General features: G+C 46.4%; 1 protein-coding gene across 1 annotated transcript in view; it reads right to left on the minus strand.

Annotated features, from left to right (window-relative positions):
* Window positions 1–7,969, minus strand: part of LOC136360819 (solute carrier family 4 member 11-like) — a 67,362-nt gene extending 59,393 nt beyond the window's left edge. Inside the window, exon 1 of the mRNA XM_066318439.1 lies at window positions 7,720–7,969. Coding sequence (XP_066174536.1) covers window positions 7,720–7,969 — 250 coding nt within the window. The remainder of the gene's footprint in view (window positions 1–7,719) is intronic.
* Between the last annotated feature and the right edge of the window lie 15,640 nt (window positions 7,970–23,609).

The following is a 23,609-nucleotide window of genomic DNA, read 5'->3' on the forward strand; positions in this document are numbered from 1 at the left end:
CAACTCACGTTAAAACTCCAGAACTCCAGAAAAAAAGCAATTATCTTTTTTGCATGCAGAAAGTTGCTTTAAACAAAATCATCGCTGATCAAACAGAAATTTGAGTCTTGCCCGTGATGGGGTTCAAAGGCTCCAACTCAAAGTGGGAGCAGAGCTGCAGAAAAGAGGGAAAGGATTGACTTCATCTCCTCCTAAACAAAATGAGGTGGTTCAGAGGCTTCAGTTACATCACCCAACTTCTCCCAAATTTCACTTGGATGCTGCACATGTGATAAAAAGCATCGCTTAACCAGACAAGTCTGCTGCTGCAACAGCCCCAATTATTCCTGTTTTTGACACGCCTTTTGGAAAACACAAGCTGTTTCATCTGAAAAGTGCAATTCATTATTAAAAAGCAAGCACCCAAATAAACCAGAAACATCAAGCATTTTCCCCGGGCTCTCACATTTGTAGTTCTCCAATGCTCACTTACCCAACTTCCAGCCTAATTACACATGCAGAAGTATGCGAGGAGATTTGGAAGCCCATAAATATTCATTGAGGAAAAAATGTTTTGGTTTATCTGCTTTTGCAAGAAATAGTTCGGGAGAGACAAAAAACACCCACAATCCTAAACAATAGCAGGCACATGCTGAAGAGAGAGCTGCAGCCTGTCCTCATGGATACATGGAAATGGAAGAGAAATTCTCGTTGTGCTTTTTATCAGGCAGCAACTCTTGTTTCCTCTTATCATTTTCAAGGTGTATCAATCTTTGCTGACAGCTCTCTCACATACCCAGCTGGAGGAGCACCAAGTGCTGCTTTATCAACACAAGCAAAAACATCTCATTACATCTGTTGGAGCAGGATCTTTCAAACTTCTCAAAAAGGCTGTTCTGGGTATGGAGGTGGCACTTTGGAAAGCCCAGAACCTCATTCATCATTCATCCCAACAACACACGGCTCGGATTTAATCCAGGCAGGAAGATGGATGGATAAGACCATCACAGTTCTGGGCTGGTATCTTAAATGCTCACTGGAGTGTTACAACATCACTCAGGAATAGCAGAAAATCCACTGGAACACGACAAAGGGAAGGGCAAAATGCACAGAGATGATCAAGCGCTCTTCTGCCTTGTTCAGCATTAAATATCCTTTTATTTCCTGCCAGGCAATGTGAGCTCAAACCCTACAGGATGTTGCCCATAACACATCCGAAGATCAAGTCCAACCACCACCAGCCTGCCACTCATTTTCTCCTCCTCCACAGCACATCCCTGCCTCTCTCCCGCCAAGGAGGGGGTAAAAAGATTCAACACCCTTGGCCCTTGCAGCTCTGCAGAAGAGCCCTTCATAGGGGCTGACATGAATGACATGGGTACAGATGACACACATTCACTCTACAAGAAACTCCCCATCAATCTCCTCAGCTAAGTCTTACTACCAAGAGCAATAACTTGAAAATCTCAGTAATTTCAGATTTCACACCTGAAGGTCACAATTAAGCACAATGAAACCCTACGAGGAGGTCGGGACCACGTGAAATTTTCCTGTCTATTTTCGTGGCCATCCTTGCCGGACAGAGCAGGCAGCAAAAGCCTATTTTAGGCAAGTGAGCGAGCGAGGGGCATTATTGTGTGTCCTCACACACAGCTGAGGGAGAGCTGCCAGAGGTGGCCGAGCTTATCTGTTGGGCTCTGCTCCAGGTCCTGCCCAGGGGAAAAGCCAAAAAGTCATCAACGCATCCCCGACATCCCCTGGCAGGCACATCAAGGCGCCACGCGCATCCCGAATTTCTGGGATGCGTGCACACAGGCACGGAGCGTTACTGGGAATGCCACAAGTGACTCCCAGGGAGTTCAGTTCTGACAACGCCAAAGAATTGTCAGAATTCGTGGCACACTCAGGGCCCTGCCTCTCTCCTTTTTATTTCCCACCATTCTCCAAACAGGCCCCATCCAATTCCAACACGAATGAGGAGATTTAATGCTTGGAAATTTATCTGCTCAGTTTCATCCCAGCTGCCCTAATAATAACCCCGAGAGCAGCCCAGAGAAACAAAATCCCCTCCTTGCTTCCCCTCCGCTACCTGCTTAGGTAACAACATCTGTCATGCAAGCCTGAAAACAAACCCCTGAAAGTAAAATACCAAAGTTTAAGGCTTTTCACCTTTTGCCTTAAGAGATCTCCTTTCACCCAGGATCCCTTTTCATCCTTTTCCTCATCCAGGTCCCCAGTGCTGCCCTTAACACCTGAGAAGATCCAAAACCCTTTGGAGCAAAGCCATCGCTGAATGCCTGCAGCATCTTAAGATAGTATTTTTAGGGGGGATAAAAGGAGTGGAAATTAGAGAAAAAGAGCTTTTTAGCTGTGCACATTTCTTTAGATCTACACACACTCCCTGGTGTATCTTCATGGTAAATATATAAGCACAGTAAAACAAATCAGAGCAGAATACTATATGAGCACTTCAATGTTTTTCCCTGAAAAATATCAAGGATATGATGTGAGTGGAAGCATTTAAGATTTTAAGAGGGCTTATTACTAAAACAAAAACAAAAACAAAAAATCTTTGTTTTCTGTCAAGGCTCTGCCCAAATCTAAGACTCAGCCACTTGTGTCAAACCACACAGCAAGCAGAAAAAACCGTTGTGCTTTTCAAATCTGCCTTAAAAATATTTAAATAAAACCCCATCACCACATGGAATGATGGGAGCTAGCCAGGAGCAGTGGTGACACCTCTAACACACCATTGGCAGTGAGGGATTGCACAAACAGGATCTCAGAGGGTTCTTTGCTGTGCTGTCCTGAGCCTGGACTAATCACCAACAGATTAGAGTAATTTTGGTTAAATATTGTTAGATAAATAACCATGCCTTCATTATCCCACATTCCCACAACAGGTGATGAGCTGAGCTGAGACAAAAGAGCCTGAAGTCAGCTGGGTTTATCCCACAAATCCCCAGGTCAAAGGCAGGCGGGAGTAAGAATTCTGGAGCAGCAAAATCATCAGGGCAGGTGAAGAACCATCCCTCAAACTCCTGGCTGAGGAACTGGGAAGAGAGGGGACAGCACAGAGAACGACCAGGGACAAGGCGTCATTTGTCGCACCCATGTGCTATAAAAGCTAAATATTTCATGAAAAAAACCATCTGTGGTAGGTTCTGTCAATCAATTTGGGGCAGGGGGAAAATGTGCGTTTTTTTCATGCCCTCTAAATCCCTTGGGAAGCCGCTCCAAAGGATCAAGGTGAAGCACAGAGAAGGGAGGCCCTGCTGCCTCCGTGCAGAACCACCCGTGCTCCCCCCACACCTTCCTCGGCTTCCTAAGCAGCGCTTTGAAAACACCCTCGTCAGGAAATTCGGAGGGAGGCCGTCCCCTCCCCGGCACACAATCGGTATATCCACTTTCCATTAGAGGGTAGGAAGCCTCGGGAGCCCAACATCCCACTCTGACATCAAACTGCTAAAACAGGAGTTATCAGATGGAACGCGTGGGTCAGCATTGTGCCTCGAGACATAAAAAGGACCTTGGTATTAATGTGAGGAAATGTGACTATTGTGTGCAGAGTGATACCCATTCAAGCCCAGACCACTTGTCTCTGGACGCTACTCTCCCTGGAATATCCTTGGCGCCAGCATCCAGCTTTTCTCCTCGTCCCCTTGAAGCAAAAAAGTCATCTGGGCAGCGGCTGGGCCAGGACTTGGATGCCGTGTTTTGCCGGGAGCAGCGGCGGCGGGCGTGCACGTGTGTGCCTCTGGAGCGGGATACAGGAAACTGTTGATTCTCTGTATCTAGGAATGATCAATTGTCCACAGGGTGGAACAGCCTTTAATTTCTCCTGAAGCGTAATTCGTGTTCCGCTGCTTCCCCCCCACACCCCAGCAGAGCAACATCCTGCTTTCCAATTGGCTTTGCGCTGCCGGCAGGCGTTTGCCTTGTTCTCATCAAAACTGCTGGAGGCACCTCTAAAATCACCAGTCTGAGCATCAGCTGCAAGTGGGAAAAGTTAGGCAGCTACAGCTACACAAATCCTGGATAAGTTTTGCCTAAATTTAAGAAAATACTGGGCAAATCCCTCTTGCAATATGGATAAGGTGAATTGTTGCAGAACCTCAAATTACAAAAATGACATCCAAAGAACTGTTTTAAAACCCTTAACATCAAGATCTAAAATGCATGTTTTAAAACCTGAAACTGAAAAAAAAAACCAAGATCCATATGACGGAAATATGTGCCTGGCTGATTTAAGGGAGCTGCCAAGGAGATAAGAATGCTGCGACTGACGGCAAGATGTGTCCCCACATATCCCAAAGACTCACTGGCATCACCTGTCCATTAAATTTAAGGCCCAGCCTAAACCAAAATTGCTGTGTTTATCTGCAGGGATTTAATTCCAGGTGTGCTGCAGATAAAGCTTTCCTGGACGAAGGCCTGGAGTGCCAGGACAAGGGGGAATGGCTTCCCACTGACAGAGAGGACATTTAGATTAGACCTGAAATTGTTTTACAATGAGGGTGGTGAGGTCCAGTCTGCCCAGAGAAGCTGTGGCTGCTCCCGGATCCTTGGAAATGTTCAAGGCCAGGTTGGACGGGGCTTGGAGCAAACTGGTGTAGTGGAAAACATTCCTGCTTACTGCAGGGGGGTTGGACTAGATGACCTTTAAAGGTCACTTCCCACCCAAACAATTCTGTGATTTTACTTGCAAACATTTATTGTGACTTCAAAAAAAACCCTCAGCCTAAAAACCACCCTGATCTTCCCCCAAAAATGCAGATCCCAGGTCTAAAAGCCTCCAGCTTCAGATAAACACCCACCTTCCTTTTACAGCTATGAACATTGCTGAAAACAAATGTTACCACCAAAATCCAAGTTACAAGGATGAAAAGCAGAAGAGAATTTAAAAAACCCCCTCCTTTCATCAGTTAATGCAAGGAAGCACTGAAACACCCCGAAGAAATGACCCAAATGTCACTACTGAGCAGCATTTTGGTGCTCAGGCATATGCACTGCTTTGGGGTCAGTATACCCTGCAAAGGCAGCCAGGATTAATTAAAAATAAGACAGGCCATACCTTAAACCCCAGATTTCTTTAAGCCATCCTGTTTTACACACACCTGTGCACAAAGCCCAATAATTTATGTCAATGGTCAATTGTTGGAGTTTTATGGGTCGTGCTGTGTTTTGTTGGCTCAAAGCTTAATCCCACACAGTGATCTTTTTAAAACAGAATTAGAGTGGAGAGCATCCAATTACGCTCATGGAGAGCTGCACACACATCACACAGCGAGGAACAGCTCAACAGGATGATGAAGAGTTGTCACTGCATCTGTAATTTCACCTTCACTGCCTGCCAGCACCTGCATCCCAGGGTTCCAACTCATTCCCTCCCTAAATGGGAATTTTGGACCTTTTAGCCCTATATTAAGGTGGGCAGCAACCTCACAGCAGCTGACCCAAGGAAGTCTCCAGCAGGAGAGAGTTTGGGCACCACATTCATCCAAGAGAACACATTCTGACTCAAACATTTCACCCAGCTTGGAGAACACAATAAAGTAAGATGAGGGTGCAAAGATTCCATTCCCATACTCGGTATTCCTTTGTGTTTTCAGAGGAGCAGAGGATTGAGCAGGATCCTGGTGCACCAGCTCCTCAGGGGTAAGAAATGAGGTGTTTGGGGCCTCTGGCATCACCTGGAGAACCTTACTTTTATTTCTCCCTCCCTTCCAGTTTGTCTCGCTCTGGACAATCCATGCAAAGGTTCAGCTCCAGCTTTGTTAAAGGAAATCAAAGGCTGAGTATAAAAAACAAACCTCTCAAAGCTTCCAAAGAGTGGAAGGGAATTTCTGAACAGGGGAACAATTCATTCCCAGACACACCTTGGCTCTGGCATAATTAAACCTCAGTTTGGAAATTTGGTATTTTTTTCAGAAGTTCCGGATATTTTTCTTGGAAGAGCTTTCTTGGAAGCGCTCATCTCAGCCACTCCTTCAGGAGGATCATCTGTGCCTTGTGCAGCCACAGACTGCACAAGTGTGACACACAAATCATCTGATTTGATGTGTACAGAATCCAGTCTGGAAGAAATTCCAGTAAAACCACCTCTGTAAAGGAACTGATATCTCAGATGACTTCAACACCTGGACTCTGATGAATTTTTTGCCTAACAGTGAAAAAGTTGGATTTTGGCTACCTGGATCACTATGATGTTGTAATGGGGAAAAAAAAAATCTCTTTTTTTCATATATGCCTTTACTGAAAGTTTGGGCTTTTGCTCTGCCTGAAGTTCATTTTAAAGATCTCCAGCCTTCCATTTGAAACAGGACTGCAGCAGATGAGAAACCCATTTTTCCTTAAAAATCCTAAACATCTTAGCTGAAAAATAAAAGGATACAACTAATAGCACTACCGCAAACAGCAGTGCTCCAGGGAAATAAGGAAGCCTTTTTTGTCCTGTTTTGAATTGAAGGGAAAATAAAAAAAGCCCAGGAGGACACACAAGGAAAGTGAACTTCTTCAGATGCAGAAGAATCCACAGCACTTGCATTCCTCATCCCCAAACAATGCACCCCACGGCATTAAGTCCAGAACTTGTCATAGCAGAGCACAGCTCCCTTAAATCTTTCAATTAAGATGGCATTTGTAAAATTGTAGGCTTGGAAATTGCTGGATATTATTCCAAAGTTCAAGCCATCACTGAAGAGTCAAAAAGCAGACTCTAAGATAGTCAAACAGGGGTCCAGGCCGTGCCTAATCTGCATCACAATTCCCAGTAACTGCTCACTGTGGATCAATTGGGATTTGCATGCAACCTAAAAATAACTTTTAACAAACTTAAAGGACTCTCTGACACTGTGGCACCAAGAATAATCCAGAGCCTGTGCATTTAACCTCTAAAATAGCCAGTGCCCACACAGGCAGGCTCCAGCTGCTGGGATAAACCCAGGCTCCTGCAGTGTCTGAGAGTTGCATTTTCCCACAAAATCCAGCTTTCACAAAATGACTGGGAAAGAACCTTCCAGACCATCCAGTTCCACCCCCTTTCCGTGGGCAGCAACACCTTCCACCAGACCAGGTTGCTCCAAGCCCCTTCCAACCCAGCCTTGAACACTTCCAGAGAATAAAGAAGGTTAAGTTTTGTCTAACTTCAGAACTACTTATCTTACTAGAATTGAAAACATTTTCTAGAAAAATAAAACGGTTGCTACATCTAAGCAACACTGTGGCAGCCACCAGCTGCCAAAAAAACCTCGTTAGCCATATAACTTGATTTCTGTCCTCTCCTAAAACCTCTGTTTCTCAGACCTGGCTTGGCACTTTGTGGGATCTCAGTTTAGATCTGTGTTCCCTACCTCTTCCAGCTTTACTTTTCTGTCAGTACTGGTTTCCATGGGAAATTAAGTGAACGGGATTTTGTTTGATTTTATGCAGAAGAAAAAAAGTTCAAAATCGTGTATGAAATGAGACAGAAAATGACAGAAGTTTTTGGTGAAGGGCTTGGCTATCTTCCTCCCTCACCATTTGTCACAGGCAGTACTGAGGATATTAAAATACTGTGCCGTAAGTAAAGACTCAAGGACGGGTTGGATGAGGCCTGGAGCAACCTGGCCTAGCGGAAGGGGCCCCTCCCCTTAAAGAAATGACATTTAAGGTCCCTTCCAACCCAACCCACGGCGACCCCATGAAATCCCACCACCAGGAACAGCCCCCCATCCCACCCTCTTTTTGGGGACCACTCACCAGTGGCGCTGGGAGTGCCCTCAAGGTTGACGTTGACAAAGAAGCGGATGCTGTCCCCGGACACGATGGTGGAGTTGACACCGTCGAAGAGCTCCTCGCTCGCTGCCTCCTCCTTCGCATCATCCGTGTCGCACTTGAGGTACCCTGACAACGAGATGGGGGTGCCATGAGAGGGCGGCAGGGTCTCCGAGGACGCCGTGGGACGGGAGGAAATGGTCATCTCCAACTCCGAGTCCGTGTCCGAGTCCATGGCTGGCGAGGCCTCTGCCGCCGCCGGGGCCTTGTGAGGCTCTGAGGCCCCGCGAGGCCCCGGGCGTTCGAGGAACGGCTCCCAGCGTGTTTTGGCGTGGCCTAGGGGGTTCTTCCCTCCAGCCTCACGCTGACAGCGTGGGCAGCAAGGCCCAGCCTCAACACCTTGCTCGCCTCAGGTAAAAAACCACCGCGGGATGAAAAGGCTGCCTAAAAAACACCACCAAAAGCAAGAGTTGCGCCCCAGCCCACCCCGAACCCAACACCTCCAGCGGCCCAAGGCCGCACCGCTGTTCTGTGACGCGGCAATTTGAAACTACAGGTGGAATTTTTTTTTTGAAAAATAAAAGGAGTTTCCAAGGAGACACCTGATATGGACAGAGAGACCCACAGGTCCCCACAGGGCAGAGGAGCAGGTCGCTGGGGGTGGCAGCTCTGGGAGTGCGAGACAAGTTTCTTAATTACACCAGACAACTCCTTAGCCTTTGCAAGGCTTTAGAGTTTAACCCAGCCTCATCCAACAGCAAACTGGTCCCTGCAACATCTCATTACGGAGCAGCTGGAGGACTCTTGTAGCACACTCATGTATCATGTTTAATTAGGAGAATTAGGGACATTATAGAATGTCGATTTTTACATTACCAGGATTATTCAGCAGCTTCTCCTCATCTTCTGACAAGTCTTTTATGCCTAATTTGAAGCAGGAGGGAGATATTTCATTAGCTGGCTCTAGGCACTACAGTGAAAGAAAAGGGGGAGCTTCAAGGCAGAGGCTTGAATGGAAACTAAAATATTGATTGCTTTTTTTAAAGCCTCGTATAAGCAAATGTGGAGGCAGCAGCTGAAAGCAGCACATGCTGCCTCTGAGCGATCCAGCTGACAGTTCTCCACCACAAAACACAAACCCAGAGGAGTGAGGCCACAAACAGGAACTCGGTGACACAGGACAGAGGCTGCAGCATTTCCTGCCATGAGCTGATGGAGCTCAGCATCCCCCCAGAGGGCTCAGAAGGTGCAAAGGGGCTGCAGGAGCTTCAAGTCTCCAGATGACTCCTAAACTGCTTATCAAAGGTGTGGGAAACCTGATAAAGCCCCTCAGATTAACCCCCCCCCTCCTGATCTCTGCCTCCTTCACCTTACAGCTTGACAGGAATAAATGTGAGTAAGTCCTGTGTGAAGTGCTCTGAAGGCTTCAAAAAGCATCCAGGGTGCTGCTGTCAGCATCCAGCAAAGCACACCAAGGATATCACTCTCTGCTGCTGGCAGAGCTTGGGGTGTCTGCATCCCTGCACAATGGAAACCTGTCTAGACAGAAAAAAAAGCGAGGTGAGGAAGGTGGAAGAAACATCTGAACATTGTGGGCACCTCCAGATATGAAATCTCTGCTGGCAGAAGTGGCAGGGATGTCCTGGAGGGATGGACAACAGCCAGACAAGGCGCTTGCTGTCATGAGAAGTACTACAAAGTCCCACACAGACATCTCGATCCCAAACTAAATCCCAAAGCTGGGGTTTGGTTCCTCCAAAATGCACGATGGACACCAAAAACTCTCCTCAAAGCTGAGCACCCACTGTGCTGACATTCCCCTTGGTGCCAGGGGAGTTTATGCAGCCTTGCAAAGGAAAAAACTCACCCTGGGGAAGACTTTTTCCACCTCTGCCACATCCAGAATTGCAGCCTCAGGGAACGTTTGAGCTTCTTCTCCAACCTTCCCACTCACTGGGTCAGATGAGAGACACATAAGGATGGTTTGAGCACCCAGCTCTGAGAACATGGCTGAGCTTTTCCTCCCTGTCCTAATGGAATTAGATGGGCAAATAGGGAAAAGCTAAGCAGGGAAAACTATTTATTCCCCTCCCCAGCCACTGAAACTGGTTTGATAAGAGGGTGGCAGTGAAAACAGAGAGGGCTGGAGACAGCAGAGAAGCAGCCCAGGAGCTGGAAGAAGGGCAAGGGTGGAGTAGGATCATTGGGTTGGGCAGAGGTCAGTGAGGACTCTGGCAAGGAAAGCATCCTCTGTTCCTCCCTCTTTAGGGGAGGAAAGAGCAGAACAAAAGGCAGCCGAGCCTCATGTCCCTTGGGCAAGGGACGGACAAAACACTCGGCTTGCAAATAATTCCCAACCTGGGCTGGACAGGAACTGCACTCCCAGACAGGTGTCTGCTTTGTCACTGAACCACCTCCAGACTTCAGACCACTCCTGTTTGGAATCCTTCAGCCCATTTCATCTGCCAGAAGTTTGAAAGCACGAGCAATTCACGCCTGTCAAATGCAGGATGACCTCGAGGTGACACAGGCTCTGTGCGTGGCAGATGCACCTTCCCTCTGAGCTCCAGCCTTGCCTCCAGCCCTGGCAGCTGTTTCCCTCCTCATTCCCTGATGCTCACTGAGTGCCACCCCCCACTGCTTGAAGGGCAGCAGATGCCACAAGCGACAGCAGAAGCTGTTCAGCTCCTCTGGAAGTTTGTGGGGGTTTTGCAGAAGTTCAAAGCAAGATCTGATGTGGCTGTTACAGAAATTGTGCAGGTACCAATCAAGTTTCCATATGGATGTCCCAGAAACACTCCACAGCGTTTGTCAGGAGACTTTGCTTCAGACACAGAGGGCAGAGTTAAACACCTTTTCATTGGCATCAGATTTCCTGGGGGAGAGTTTAAGATCTCCAAATTGGTGTTCCCCCCATCTTTATAATTGCAAATTCAGATGAAGGCAGCATTTGCTGAAGTGCCACTGACAGGGCCAGTCAGAGCTCTGAGCACAGAAAGTGCCCCTTCAGCTCAAAATATGGCCTAAAAGCACTGGAGAAAAGAGGTTTGGCTGAGGGGCAGCTGGAACACCAGCCAGTTAAAGCTGGCTCAGATCAGTGCAGCCCTCTTGCACCATGAAGAACACACTGTGGTCAGGATAATCCCTCTCAGTCCACCCTGCAGGACTCTTCTCACGGCAAAGAAATGGAAAAACACGGTAAGTGCATGAGACCAAAGAGAACAAGCAGCACCCTTCAGTGCTGCGGTAACAAAACTCCCCCGTCACCCTCTGCAGCCAGAAGCAGCAGATGCTTTCACCGTAAATCCTCCTTTACCTTACGGGCTTCCCTCAGCCCACACTATGCAACATGAAAATAAACCAGAATAACCAGGAAATACACCCATTTTATGGAAGTGCTGGGAAGAAAAAAAAAAAAAAAAGGAATAATTATGATTCTCTGGTGATTCCTCTCCAAAGCATCGCCCCTTCCTCTGCAGTTCATCCCTGGCCCAGACCTGCTGTGCTCTAATATCCCAATATCCACCCAAGATCAGGCTGGATGGGGCTTGGAGCAACCTGGTCTAATGGACGTTGTTCCTGCCCATGGCAAGAAGGTGGAACCGGAAGATCTTTAAAGTCCCTTCCAACCTAAACCATTCCAGGATTCCATGATTCCATCCCCATCCTTCTCTCTTTACTCTCCTCACATTCGCAGCTCCACTTCCTCTCCAAGCTCCTGCTGCTCTCAGCCCTCTCACAGCTCTGACAAAGTGCCTGCCCTGCAGCTATTTTGCTTTGGAGCTGAGTTTTAGTGCCCAGGGCTCTGTAGGGAGCAGCAGTGACTGCAGCTGCTGCCATCAGAGGTGGCATTGAGTGTCCCACTGCTGCTCTGGTGGCACCTGGCAGCTGCACCCGGGGTAATAAAACCAGCAGAGTCACGGTGAGCAGGAAGCTCAGCCTCAGCCACAGCAGGTATATTCCCTGGAAAAGCTGAAGCAAGAGCAGCAATCCCAGCACAACAGCTGCAGGCTTCTCCAGGAAAGCCGAAAACCTTAATCAAGCTCAATTTCCTGGGAGAAAAGCAGCTTTATTACTAAAAACATCCTCTTACACCCCAGCTGATGGGAATTATTCCAGCCACAGCCACTGCACAACCTCTCAGAGTGTCTCAGGTGACAAAGCCAATTGTGGAGCTTTAACCAACATCTGCAGGCACAAGCCACTGATTCAGAGCAGTTTTCTGGAAGCAACTGATTTTTACCCTCTATTTCCAAGGCGATTTCCTCTCCAAGCCTGGAAAACTGTTCTCATTTATAGCAGTGTCGATTCCCTCTGTCAAATCCAAGCCCAGGCTTCCAGAATCATGGAATTGCATCTCCTCCTCTTCACAAGTGGTACCTACCCCTCAAAAAAACTCTCCTCAGAACGCCAAGAACCTCAAACTACATTAAAAGGGCTTTTTGAGCAATGATTGGCAATCCAACGCCATCAGCCTGTCATGTTAAAAGCCATTTCCGATTTCTCAAGTGAGTTTTTAGGCACAGAAGGCAGCAAATTGTTTCGGAAGGGCCCGAGAACCATTTCTGCATCCATTTTCTCAGAGGAATTACAGGTCAAGTACAGAAGGTCAAAGGAATCAATGATAATAATGTATATCCAATAGCTTTTAAAGATAAAGGAGCATCAACTGGCACATGGACATTACCCTAAAATCCAGCCTGGTTCTTTTGAGCATCCCAGTGCTCGGCTGGGAAGAGTATTAAGGTAATGGAGTATTAAAGAACTCGAGATTTAAGCCTTTTATCTACCTAGAAACTGGTGAAAATGATAATACCGGCAGTAAGTTAAAAAAAAAGTCATCTTCACCTAATTTTTCTCCTCACGGATTTTTAACTTGCTCTAGCCAGGAACAGACACTAATTTTCAAGAAAGGCATGAAGTTTTAATTAACCTGAGCTCTCAGCTCTCAAAGGGTTTGCTTCACTCCCTGCAGGCTCCAATTCACTGCATCATTTGGAAAACACCCAAATCTTCAACTTGGGTTGCAAAAAGAAACTCAATTAATAATGGTGCATCCACCTCCATCCTGACCTTTAGACTCTGCACAGAAAACACAGATCCCTGGTGCCTCCATAGGTTAGGTAACCTTACAGTCAGTTAACTCTGGCACAGAGAGAGCAACTGGAGGATTCAGGAGAGACCTGGAAGAGCTTTGTACAAGAGTTATCAGTTCTCCAATCTCCAGAGCATTCCAGAAAAAATGGGTTTAAACAGCACTCCCAAACAAACCAAAGCACATTTGTGGGCACATCTTACAGGCAGATTCCAGCATAATCACCTACTTGCCAAAATAATAAATGAGATCAATTACATTGATATAACCACATTTTTCAGTAAATACACACCTCAAATTTACACATCCCTGCTAAGGTTAAACTGCAAAGTTCGGGGTTTGTTTTGCATGACAAGTAATGAAAAACCCCTTCCTTCCTAACAACTTACTGCATTTCAGAGACAAGAACAACTGCAAGGCTGCAGCCAGCCAGCAGCACCCACAGTTGTCTCCCACCCAACTAAAACCATAAGCCACAATGATTAAATAAAGCTGGATGCTTGCTAGGAGTTTAAGCTTTTCCTTTGGTTCACGGCTGAGAGCCCCTGGCAAGGCTCACAGGAGATTTACCCCTGGCAGCCACAGGGACACTGAGCCAGCCCAGGAGAAAACTGGGGGCTGGGGGTGTCCCCAGACCTCATGGTTGGACTGCTGAGGATTTGCTGCTGAAAATTAATTGGCCAGGAGGACCCAGACCTGTGAATACCTTGGTCGGAGAAACTTCTTTATAAAGATTCACTTGGAAGTTGTGGCTGCCTCATCCCTGGAAGTGTCCAAGGCCAGGCTGGACAGAACTTGGAGCACCCTGGTCAAGTGGAAGGTGTCCCTGCCCACGGCAGGGGTGGAAGAAGTGGTCCTTAGGGTCCCAATTCAAATAAATCACGCTGGGTTTAAGCCAAATAATTTGGGTTGGCACAGGCAGATCTTCATATCATGCAAATGGGATTTAGAGAAGTGTCCCTCAATGCCAGACCTTCCACAGGTAACTTTTAAGAGCCAGGGAAGGGCTGGGTGAGGATTCTTGGCTCTCCAGCACTTCCTGGGAGCCCATCAGATTTGGATTTTCTGGAGCAGTGACCACCTGCTACGATGATGTCAATCCATTACCTAAGCTCAAGAGCACAGATTAAACTACAACCTCCTCTTGGGAAAGGAAAAAAAAATCCAAACCAGAGATAGAAAGTGCAGAGCAGGTGAGTCACCAAGAGCAGAGTTCTCTCAGACCCCTGCACCATGGCTGACCATAACCTCAGCTGCATCTTCCCAACCCTACTTCAGCCTTTTGTCATGAAGAGCCAGATGAAAACATCAAGCTTGCCCTGCCACTTCAGTGATAATTCATAACAGAACTCCAAGAGCTGATCTGATGCTGAAAAAAAAAACAAAAACCAAAAAACAAAACAAAACAAAAACTCACCAAAACCAAACAAACAAAAAAGACCTCCAAAACAAAACAAAAAACCAAAACAAACAACACCCAGGCACTTTTGAATTAATTCCAGTATTGTATTTTGCAGCCAGATTTCTAGGAAATGTTGTGAATAATCCAAGTAATTCAGTGGAGTGTTGTTGGGGGGTTTTGTTTTGTTTTTACAGAACACAGGAGCACGTGGAGTTTCAGTTTTGCAGCAGAACCCTCAGAAATAAGGGGTGCTCCTGCTCCTTTTATTATTTTATTACAGGCCTCCTGATAATTTCAGAAATAAAAATGTGCAAGAGACCTGTGAGCCATCCCCTCATGCTCTCCCACAGGCAGGAGCAGCTCATCTCCTGCTGGCAAACTGGGCATCTCATGGGAAAAAACCCACTGTGAAAGGATTTGTTTCACAAAAACACTTAAAATAATCTCCTACTTAAGCAAACAATTCCAAGATAGATAAAGTAAAATATTAAAAAGAAAAAAAAAAAGAAAATGAAAAAAAAAGAAAAGAAAAAAAAGAAAGAAAACACCCCCAGCACACATACCAAGCCGAACTGCAAACTGAAAAACAAAAACAAGCAGATAAAATATATCCAAACATCCCAAGCCAGACTGGGGCCTTGGGGCCCTTCAACACAACTGTGATTTATTGTGCCAGCAAAACCAATTAATAAGTCAGAGGAGATGAAGTAGTCAGGGATTTGCTCTGGAAGACCAGAAAAAAAAAATAAATTTAGGCCGCTGGATCTGTTGAGCCAGCTTTAAAACAATGCAACAATTCAGATCTCCCCAGCAATGCACTGGGATTCCTTCCCTTGGATTTTGCAAGAGGAACCAGAAAACCTCTGGGTTTGTGTCTTATTAGGGAAAGTTCTTGGCTCAGTTAAAAACCTCATTGCAATTTCGGCAGAATTTAATCACTTGCAGGTAATTCCAGGGCCTTTAGAGCTCATCCACCTCCACAAGGAGGGTGCAGGATGCTCACAAGAGACAATGAGGGGCTTGATGAGTTAATTCTGCGCCCTGATTGCTGAGCTGCATTTCATCAGTACTCCAATTATCCCCAGGTTTGGATTGGGGCTACACAAGCATCTCATTACTCACTTAAATTTGCCAGAGAGAAAACTCATTTGTCCAAACAACCTTAACAGGAGATTCAAGTGACTTTAACACGAAGGGAGGGGGACACCAATTACCACCAGGCCCTGCCAGGTCTGTTTGTGCAAGAGGCATGTTCCAGAAACTCAAAAAAAAAGAGTAAAAACATGGATTTTCATCAGCCAGGGGGCAGAGCATAACTATTAAAACTGACAGTACACGTGGGTTGAAAACAGACCATGGCCATCAGATGCCATCAAATCTGCTGCCACCACCCTCAATGAGAAATGTCCAACTGGGCAGACACAAATTTATTTCCTTTTTTCCCCTCTTAGTATAGAACAAACTACTCACCAGATCTTTTCCCAGCCACACTGTAAGTATTTACCTCATGCAAGGCACTAAAAGCCACAAAAGTGGCTTTCAAGTCCTTCCAGCAGTAAGGGAAACCTTGAACTCAAAGCCGAAGACCCAGTCTCCTTGATAAACTTTGCAGATTTTTAGTTGGTTAGGATGGGAGATGGTTGGGACCGTAACGACCTCTGAACTTCCCAAATAGTCACATATTAATCCACTAGAAAATCCTTTCAGGGCTTCCCTCAGCTCCTCAGTAATTAACAGAGCTACAAATTACTAAAACACTTGAAGTTTTTATGGAAGTAAACATCCAGGAGGCTCTTCCAGAGCTCTGCTTTGGTGCTGCAGCCAAGATCACCCTCGCCACAGCCTTTTCAACTGAAAATGAGGTTTCAACTTCTAAATTTTAACATTGCTGAGAACACAAGAAGGGTAAAGAAAAGTCAGCTGGCAAAAGACAGACCCAGGCTCAGAACAGAGCCTCAGATACGCTCAGAAACAAAAACATCCTAATTACTAAGAATACAGAAAACCATATGTATATGCAAGATCCCAGGAGGAGATAAGGAAAAAAGCTCCACTCTATGCAGAGCAACAGTATCAAAGATGTTGCTCTGCTGAAAAAAGGGAGGAAAATGTCCAAAAAACAGAATTAAAGAGGTTTCTTTTTTTCTTTGCCCTCTCCCAACACAGCATTAGGGGATTGAGGACTTTTTTGTTGTTGTTTCAGAGGTAGGGCAAGAGCATCTCTTGCCTGGCAGATCCCCACAAGAGGTGCCACGAGGCAGCTTGGTGATTTCGTAGCTCTGTTTCAAAACAAGCTGTTTTGAAACGCTGTGAAAAGGTAACACCTTCATCTGTAGTTTCCTCCAGCCCCGATGACGTTTTGGGGTGAAGGCTTTGAGAATCTGAGAGCACAAAACTCCTGCAGAGAGATCACCAAAGCAGCGCAGCGGGGCGGGAGCACTCACACCGCCACCCTCCATATGCTCCAAGGCCTCGGTTCAGTCAACCAGCAGAAGGTGACTCATCACTCCACAGCGGCTGAACTCTTCCAAAAGGTCACTTTGTAATGAGGAGTAAGAGTGACAGCAGCTTTGAGAGTGAAATAACCAAGAAATCCAAGGTATTTCCAGTTACAAATAACATTACGTTCAGGGCTGAGGAGGAACTTGCAAGCAACATCCCCTCCTTCCCCAAACTACACAGAACACGACAGGAAAGCACCGCAGCGCTTCTCGAAGCCCTCAGAGGCAGCTCCAAGGTGCCGTCTCCTTAAGACAAAGGAGGAAGATGAGTAATAACACAAATATAGGGCAGAAATGCCCATTGCCATTGCACCAAGTCAACAAAAGAAGAAGCCTCTCTCAGAGATTTGCACAGAGGATGCCACAACTACAAAAAAAAGCATTCAGAGATCTGAATTTTGGGATTTTTTTTTGTTGCTGCTTGTGGGGATAGTTTGAGGAAGGGAAGACTGAGTCCTGAAATGAGACATGCAGAGCCACATAAAATGCTAGGACAGACAGCTGGGCTTGTGTTCCCTGTGGCAGAAGGGTTTGGGAAGAAGTAGGGGCCTGTCCTGCCTCCAAAACCAGCAGCATTTCTCCCCAAGCCCTTACACTGCTCTCAAGCAGATCTTGGGGGCTCAGTCACCTCCCCAGGTCCCAGCCTGGGTCACCCTCTCATATTCCCAATCCTCAGGAAAGCACCAGCCACATCCCAAGCACCCACAAGCGAGGTGGGAAAGAGGGAACGAGCAGGGCTACCCAGACTTCATTGCCCTGCATGCCCTCAGAAAACCTGCCTGAGGTCAGACATTATGTTCTGTCCCTCTGCAACTCAACCTAGCCTCCAGAGAACACCTCTGCCTTGAGGTGAGAGGACTGGCTTCCAGTTTCGTCCTCTGACTCCCCAATATTTGTTCTTTGTATGAGAAGGGGATAGCCAGGAAATGTGCCAAAGGAAATGCTGTCACCAGTGGTGCTGGATCAGCTGACATCTGGCAGACATTCAGCTTCCCCTTCCAGATGTCAGCCTAAGGCTTGGCCCCCCAGAACAAGAAAGATGAGCCTTGTGACAGCTACAACCATCTAAGGGCTTAAAAGACCAGAGAATTTTAGTCTTTTCCTCTCACCATTTGGAAGTCCTGAATACTTCCAGCACTTCCAAGGCTGGGAAGCCCCAAGCCCTCAGGGAGTACTTCTTGAAGAGGCTGGAACTCTCCAGAAGATCTCTCCCTAGTACCCTACACACATGCTGCTTTGAGGAAAACACAGGGCAGGGAGTTGGAATAAGATTATCTTTAAGGTCTTGTCCAAACAAAATAGTTCCATGATTCTATTTCTCAAAAATCAGCAGAGAAGATGGGACTTCAATGCACTTCAACTGTTTCTTTATCAGTACAATATCTCCAAGATCTCAGTCATCTTTGAGGCAGATGATGCAAGTTTTCAAATACCACCATTTAATCTTGCTTCAAAGGAAAAAAGAAATCTTTGCAGTAAAAGATGTGTCTGCAAGAGCCATCCAACATTTGCCTGATGCTCTTTGGCAGGATGTCTCCAAAGGGATCCAACACCCACGCGTGATCCGCACTCCAGAAAAAGACAAGCAAATACACCTGCCAGGCTGTATGACAAGAAAACATCACGAAAGAACTTGAAAAACAAGGAGCCACCCAGAACAGTCACTGATGACAATGTGGAGTTGATTATTTACTGCCTATCTCAAACATCTACAGGATTTAAAAACACGGAGCCTGCTCCCAGTACAAGATTACATAACCACCACACCACACTGTTTTCACATCACACTTCAGCTAAATGGATCCTGTATCACCCATGCCAGGTTTGCAACTACCCCTGCAGTCCAGCTCTCCCTCTAATATGGTGGGTGTGCAAAAAAGTTAAACAATACTTGCCACTCTCTTCGAAGAAGTATCCATTTCTTGACATCGCTGCTGGTGGAGATTCTGGAGAAGACAGAAAAAAAATGAAACATGAGAATCATCAAGATGCTGAATGTCTTCACTTTCCAGCGCAAAGCCAGTCCCAAAATACTGCAAGCATCAGATTTTCCTGAATGTGGTAAATGTAACTTTTTGCTTATTGATGTTATAGCATTTACCAGAACTTCCCTTTACAGCCACAGGCAGTACTTAAAAAAAAAGTTTCAGGCATCTTGGGCTGGGACCACAAAACAGCAAGGCTAAAGATCAAGATGAGTCTGCCCGTCTCAGGGATTAACCAAACTTGAATAAGTATGTCAGCAATAACACAAACTAAACATCTGAAAGGTTTTTATAAAAACACAAGCCATAATGAAGCTCAGGCTGTACCTTGTGCTTAGATAAAAAGAACAAGTTTGATTTAGAAAAAACAATTCCATTTGGATGAAAATGGGAATTCACTTCCTATCCTGCTGCTCCTAATCATTAGGATATCCCCCAAACAGTGCTTGGCACTTGAAGATAAGCCCCAGAACCCTCCAGCCTTCCCTGGCCCACTTCCTGAGCTGGGGTCCTGCAGCCAACACCATCTGCACCAGCAGGGTCTGGTGAGGAAGCCACAAATGGGAAATGAGGCTGAGCAAGAGCAAATCCACGAGCACAGCAGCAGCAGGGATGTATCCCCATAATTTATGAGGAAACAGGGGTTTTGGTACTGAGTCAGTTCTGCAATTCACTGCTGGCAAAGCGGCTATTGAACATTTCTTGGTGTGATAAGAGAGCACAGGAGCACCTGCTCTCAGGTGTGATCAAAGTCTGGTGCCCAAAGCCAGCCTGGCTCTTCTGAATGCTGACAAAAGGTGGGCTGCGTGGGCACAGGCAGCAGCTCCCCTGGACAGGTGCATAGCCCATTTTACAATGAATAACAGAGCTCTTGATTTCAAGCCCTGAGCAAGAGTCAACCAAGCAGCCCCTTGGAACCGTAGGGCTTGATGCTGCCTCTTCACACACTTCTTCCCAGCCAAAATGCAATCAAAAAGAGGAATAGGTCTGCTCTGTCTTTCCCCACTTCATTAGGCTAATCAAACATTACCTACGCAAGCCTGGGATGAATTTGGGCCAACAAGGAAAGAGGTTTTGCCTGCCTTATTGTTCTACAGATTAGGCTTCCTGCTTTTCCTTTGAGGTATGACACTGTTTCCCAAGGACCCTTTCTCTGCCCCATAACTTTTGGCTCCCAGGTTGCAGGCTCTTTATTCCCTCATACGGTGTGCCACGTTTTCAGGCCTCACAATTCCTGCTGGTCCCCCGGGAGCCTTTGTGCACATGACAGATGCAAAGTCACTGACGGCAGCACCTCCCAGCCCTGTTACTTGTCACCACTCAGATCTTCCAGTGCCGACAGGTTCCTGAAGGGATACCCTAATGGCCATGATTAAAAAAAAAAAGCAGCACATAAACCAGAGGGCAATTCGAGTGTCTGGTCCAAGGGAGAAACACAATGTTCCAAAGTTCATCCCAGAACAATGGGATGGAGGAACAAACGGCACCGAACTGTGGCCAAGGGGCACCCATTACACGAGTCAATTGTTTCCCTCCACCTGGAAGGGAAGGAGAAGATCCATCCAGACTGATTAGCATGTTAATGATCAAAGGAAAGTTTTTAAAGAGGCTCTTATTGTGCAATGATTGCATTTACGTATTTCAGGGAAACAAACAAAATACGCCTCGGCGGGCAGATTACCCAAGGAACCCACATTCCCACCAGGATGGTTTATCCATTTCTCACTCCTGTTACGGCTTCTGAGGGAGCCTGAAGCAACATGTTCATCCTTCACTGGACAAAATGAGACACTCTGCTTTTCCTTCAACTGCACACAGCTATTTCTGCAGGTGCTGTCTAGTGATCAGGAATTGGTTGGTTTCTTCTCAGAAATTCGTTCCAACTGCAGCATCACCCAGGTTGGCATCACACCTCTACGGGAGGCTGGTTTGGTCCCTGCTTGGACCAGGCATGAAAAGGGCAAGGCTGGGGTGTTACAGCAGGCAGTGCCATTTCATTAGGTGCCACTGGTTCCTCTGAGTCACTAATGAGCCACAGTGCCCCCGGCAACATGCTCGGGTAATTATGGTGGAGGTGCTGGTTTTTTCAGATGAGTCATAAAACAGAGGTCTTAACCTTGTAATTAAAGATGCAATGGCACGTTTGGGTGGAAAAAAAAAAAAAAAAAAAAAGTCAGGCGTTCACCCTACTATGTCCTGGCAAAACCCCAGCCCTGGCAATTTGTCTTCTCCCAACATAATGCCGTCCCACAGCACCAACCCAATTCAGACTTCCAAACAGCCTTGTTGGCGCCTTTGGAAAAGCTGTTACATCCCCCACGGAAGGGCACATTAACATCAGGAACCTGTGTGGTGTGCCCAGGAGGTAAAAGGTGATGGGTGTTTGTACAAGCCCAGACACAGGCAGAGAGCCATGGGAGCAGCTGAAAGGTCAAGGATTAGCACAAGTGGAGGTAGGAAGGGTAAATTGGGGGCTACAGCATCTGCACCTTTGATGCACTACAGAATTCAACATTCACCTGACTTTTTCATAGAATAATTTGGATTGGAAGGGATTTCTAAAGGTCTACTCCACCTTCCCTGCCATGGGAAGGGATATCTAGTGATCAGGCTGCTCAGCACACCATCCAGCCTGATCTTGAACATTTCCTGGGATGGGGCGTCCACCAAACCTCTGAGCAACCCGGCCCAGTATTTCAGCACTACCATTGCAAAAAAATTATTCCTGATGTCTAATCTAAACCTCTTTTCATTTAAAACCATCACCTCTTGTCTTATCCCAACAAGCTTTTCTAAACAGTCTGTCCCCACTTTTCTTAAAGGTCCCCTTTAAGCACTAAAATGTCACAGTAAGTTCACCCTAGAACCTTCTGTCTCAGCTTTGGATAAATTAGGAGGAAATGAAATTAACGTGTCCTCTAATAGAGGACAACTCCAGGTTGAACAACCCCAAGTTTTGAACTGAGCAGAACAAACCAGACAGATCTCTGGGGGAGTCCAATTAATCTCTTTCTTCCTTACACCCCAGTCCCTCTCTCCCCGTATTCCTCAACCAGGAACAAGCATTCCTTACACTGAGAGATGCTACCTAAGGACAACGCCAGCTGGCTGGTGCTGAAGTGCAGGCTCAGGAGCAGCCAGCAAGACAAACACATCGGCAAGCTCCACCTGCTCTCCTCTCTTGGTGCTTACGGCATTTCACATCCAAGGTCTCGGCTCCTCAGCTGGGTTTTGCTGCCATGGGCTCGGGTCGTGCAGAGCTGACAGCAAGGCTGAGCTCTGCTCCAGCAGCCACTGCCTGACGCACACACCAGCCTTGCATTTCCTCTCCCCACCTCACCTCCACTCCTGAAATTAAAAAGAGTTCAACCACGGGCCAGTTATGAAACAGCGGTGATCAATGCAATTGATGGGCTTAGGGAAGCTTGGGCAGGAGTACAAGTCTCCAAATTCATTAGGAATCAACATGATAATGCTCCAGCGTTTGCCTGAAGCTGCAGAAGTGTTTCCATGAAGGATAAATCTTCCTCCAGCCTACAATGTGCTGTTTTTCAGGGGTTCCCCCTCTCCACACCCTCACATTCAACAATCCCATTCTTTCACCCAGATTTTCTTTCAAAGGCTCCAACAATTAAAGGAAAAAAAAAAAAAAGAAATTTCAGCAAGACAAAGGTTTCTAGAGACAAAGCTGGAAAGCACCACCCCAAGGAGCAAAGATGCACAGCACAACTCACTCGTGTGCCTCTCCTATCTCTCACAGAGGTCGTGCCACTCTTCAGACTCTTTCTCACCCATCACCTCCAAGGATAACCAGACTCTCCAATTGCTCTCCCTATCCAAAGGCAGAACAAAGTGCCACCTTCCACTGTCTGCCCAAAAGCACACGGTGCACCTCACTTTCAGCAATTAAGCCGTGCTCTTCTTTTCTAAACATTAATTTACTCCAGAAAATAACTTCTTACTGCCACCCCAACCTTATCCCCTGCAGGGATGCCTGTTAGGTGAGACTAAATTGGAGAGGCACATGGTGTTACCACTTCTTTCCTTTCTCAAAAGAAAAATTTCTGAGCTTTCTGAGAGCTGAATTCAGAGGTGAAGAGCTGAAGTGCTGCAAAAGAGAAAACAAAGCTGCTTTTTCCAGACTCGAGCACACAGCTGAAGATTTCATCGCTAAGCCACTACCCTCTGAGCTGAGGCAATAGCAGTGACCCCAAGAGCCACCAAGGCAGATGAATATCAGAGAATCACAGGATAGTTTGAGCTGGGAGCTAAAAGACCATCCACTCCAACCAGACCTAGACATGATGTTTGTTTTTTAACTGGTAGCAGAGTCAGGGCTGCGGTTTAAGGGGCTTGGTTCTAGGACTGGGATGGAACAGCTGATCCACCATGGGAAGCACCAGACAAAAGGTGGGTATATTTCCTGATTTCTTACATTCTTATCATTTTTACATTTACATTTAACAACAAACCCCTGCCATGCCATCCTCCATTATTAGATTCCTGTGGGCACTGCGCCTCCGATCTAATAACCCATTGTGACTCTCTTGTTTTAATGTTAGCAGTAAGTTCTCTTGAGCCTTGCAATACTGGAGGGATTATGAATAAAAACACATTCTCGGGATACTTGGGTAACTCAGTTACAATGTTCTGGTGCTGGCATCTTCCAAGTAAACAGCCCTCTGCAGAACAAGCCTTATATTGAAGTGAAACACAGCTCTGCAAAAGCTTTCTACCAAGTACTGCCACAGCCTTTGGCTTTTATGATTTCACTCTGGTAAACCTCTAACAATTCTATTGCCTTTATAGTTAATTGGAGTTTATTTTGAGACAACACCAGTTTGAAAGAGATACTGGGGAAGAACTTTTTCATTTACAGGCTCTTTAATATT

Source organism: Sylvia atricapilla, chromosome 4 (assembly GCF_009819655.1).
Source record: "Sylvia atricapilla isolate bSylAtr1 chromosome 4, bSylAtr1.pri, whole genome shotgun sequence".
NCBI classification, from domain to species: Eukaryota; Metazoa; Chordata; class Aves; order Passeriformes; family Sylviidae; genus Sylvia; species Sylvia atricapilla.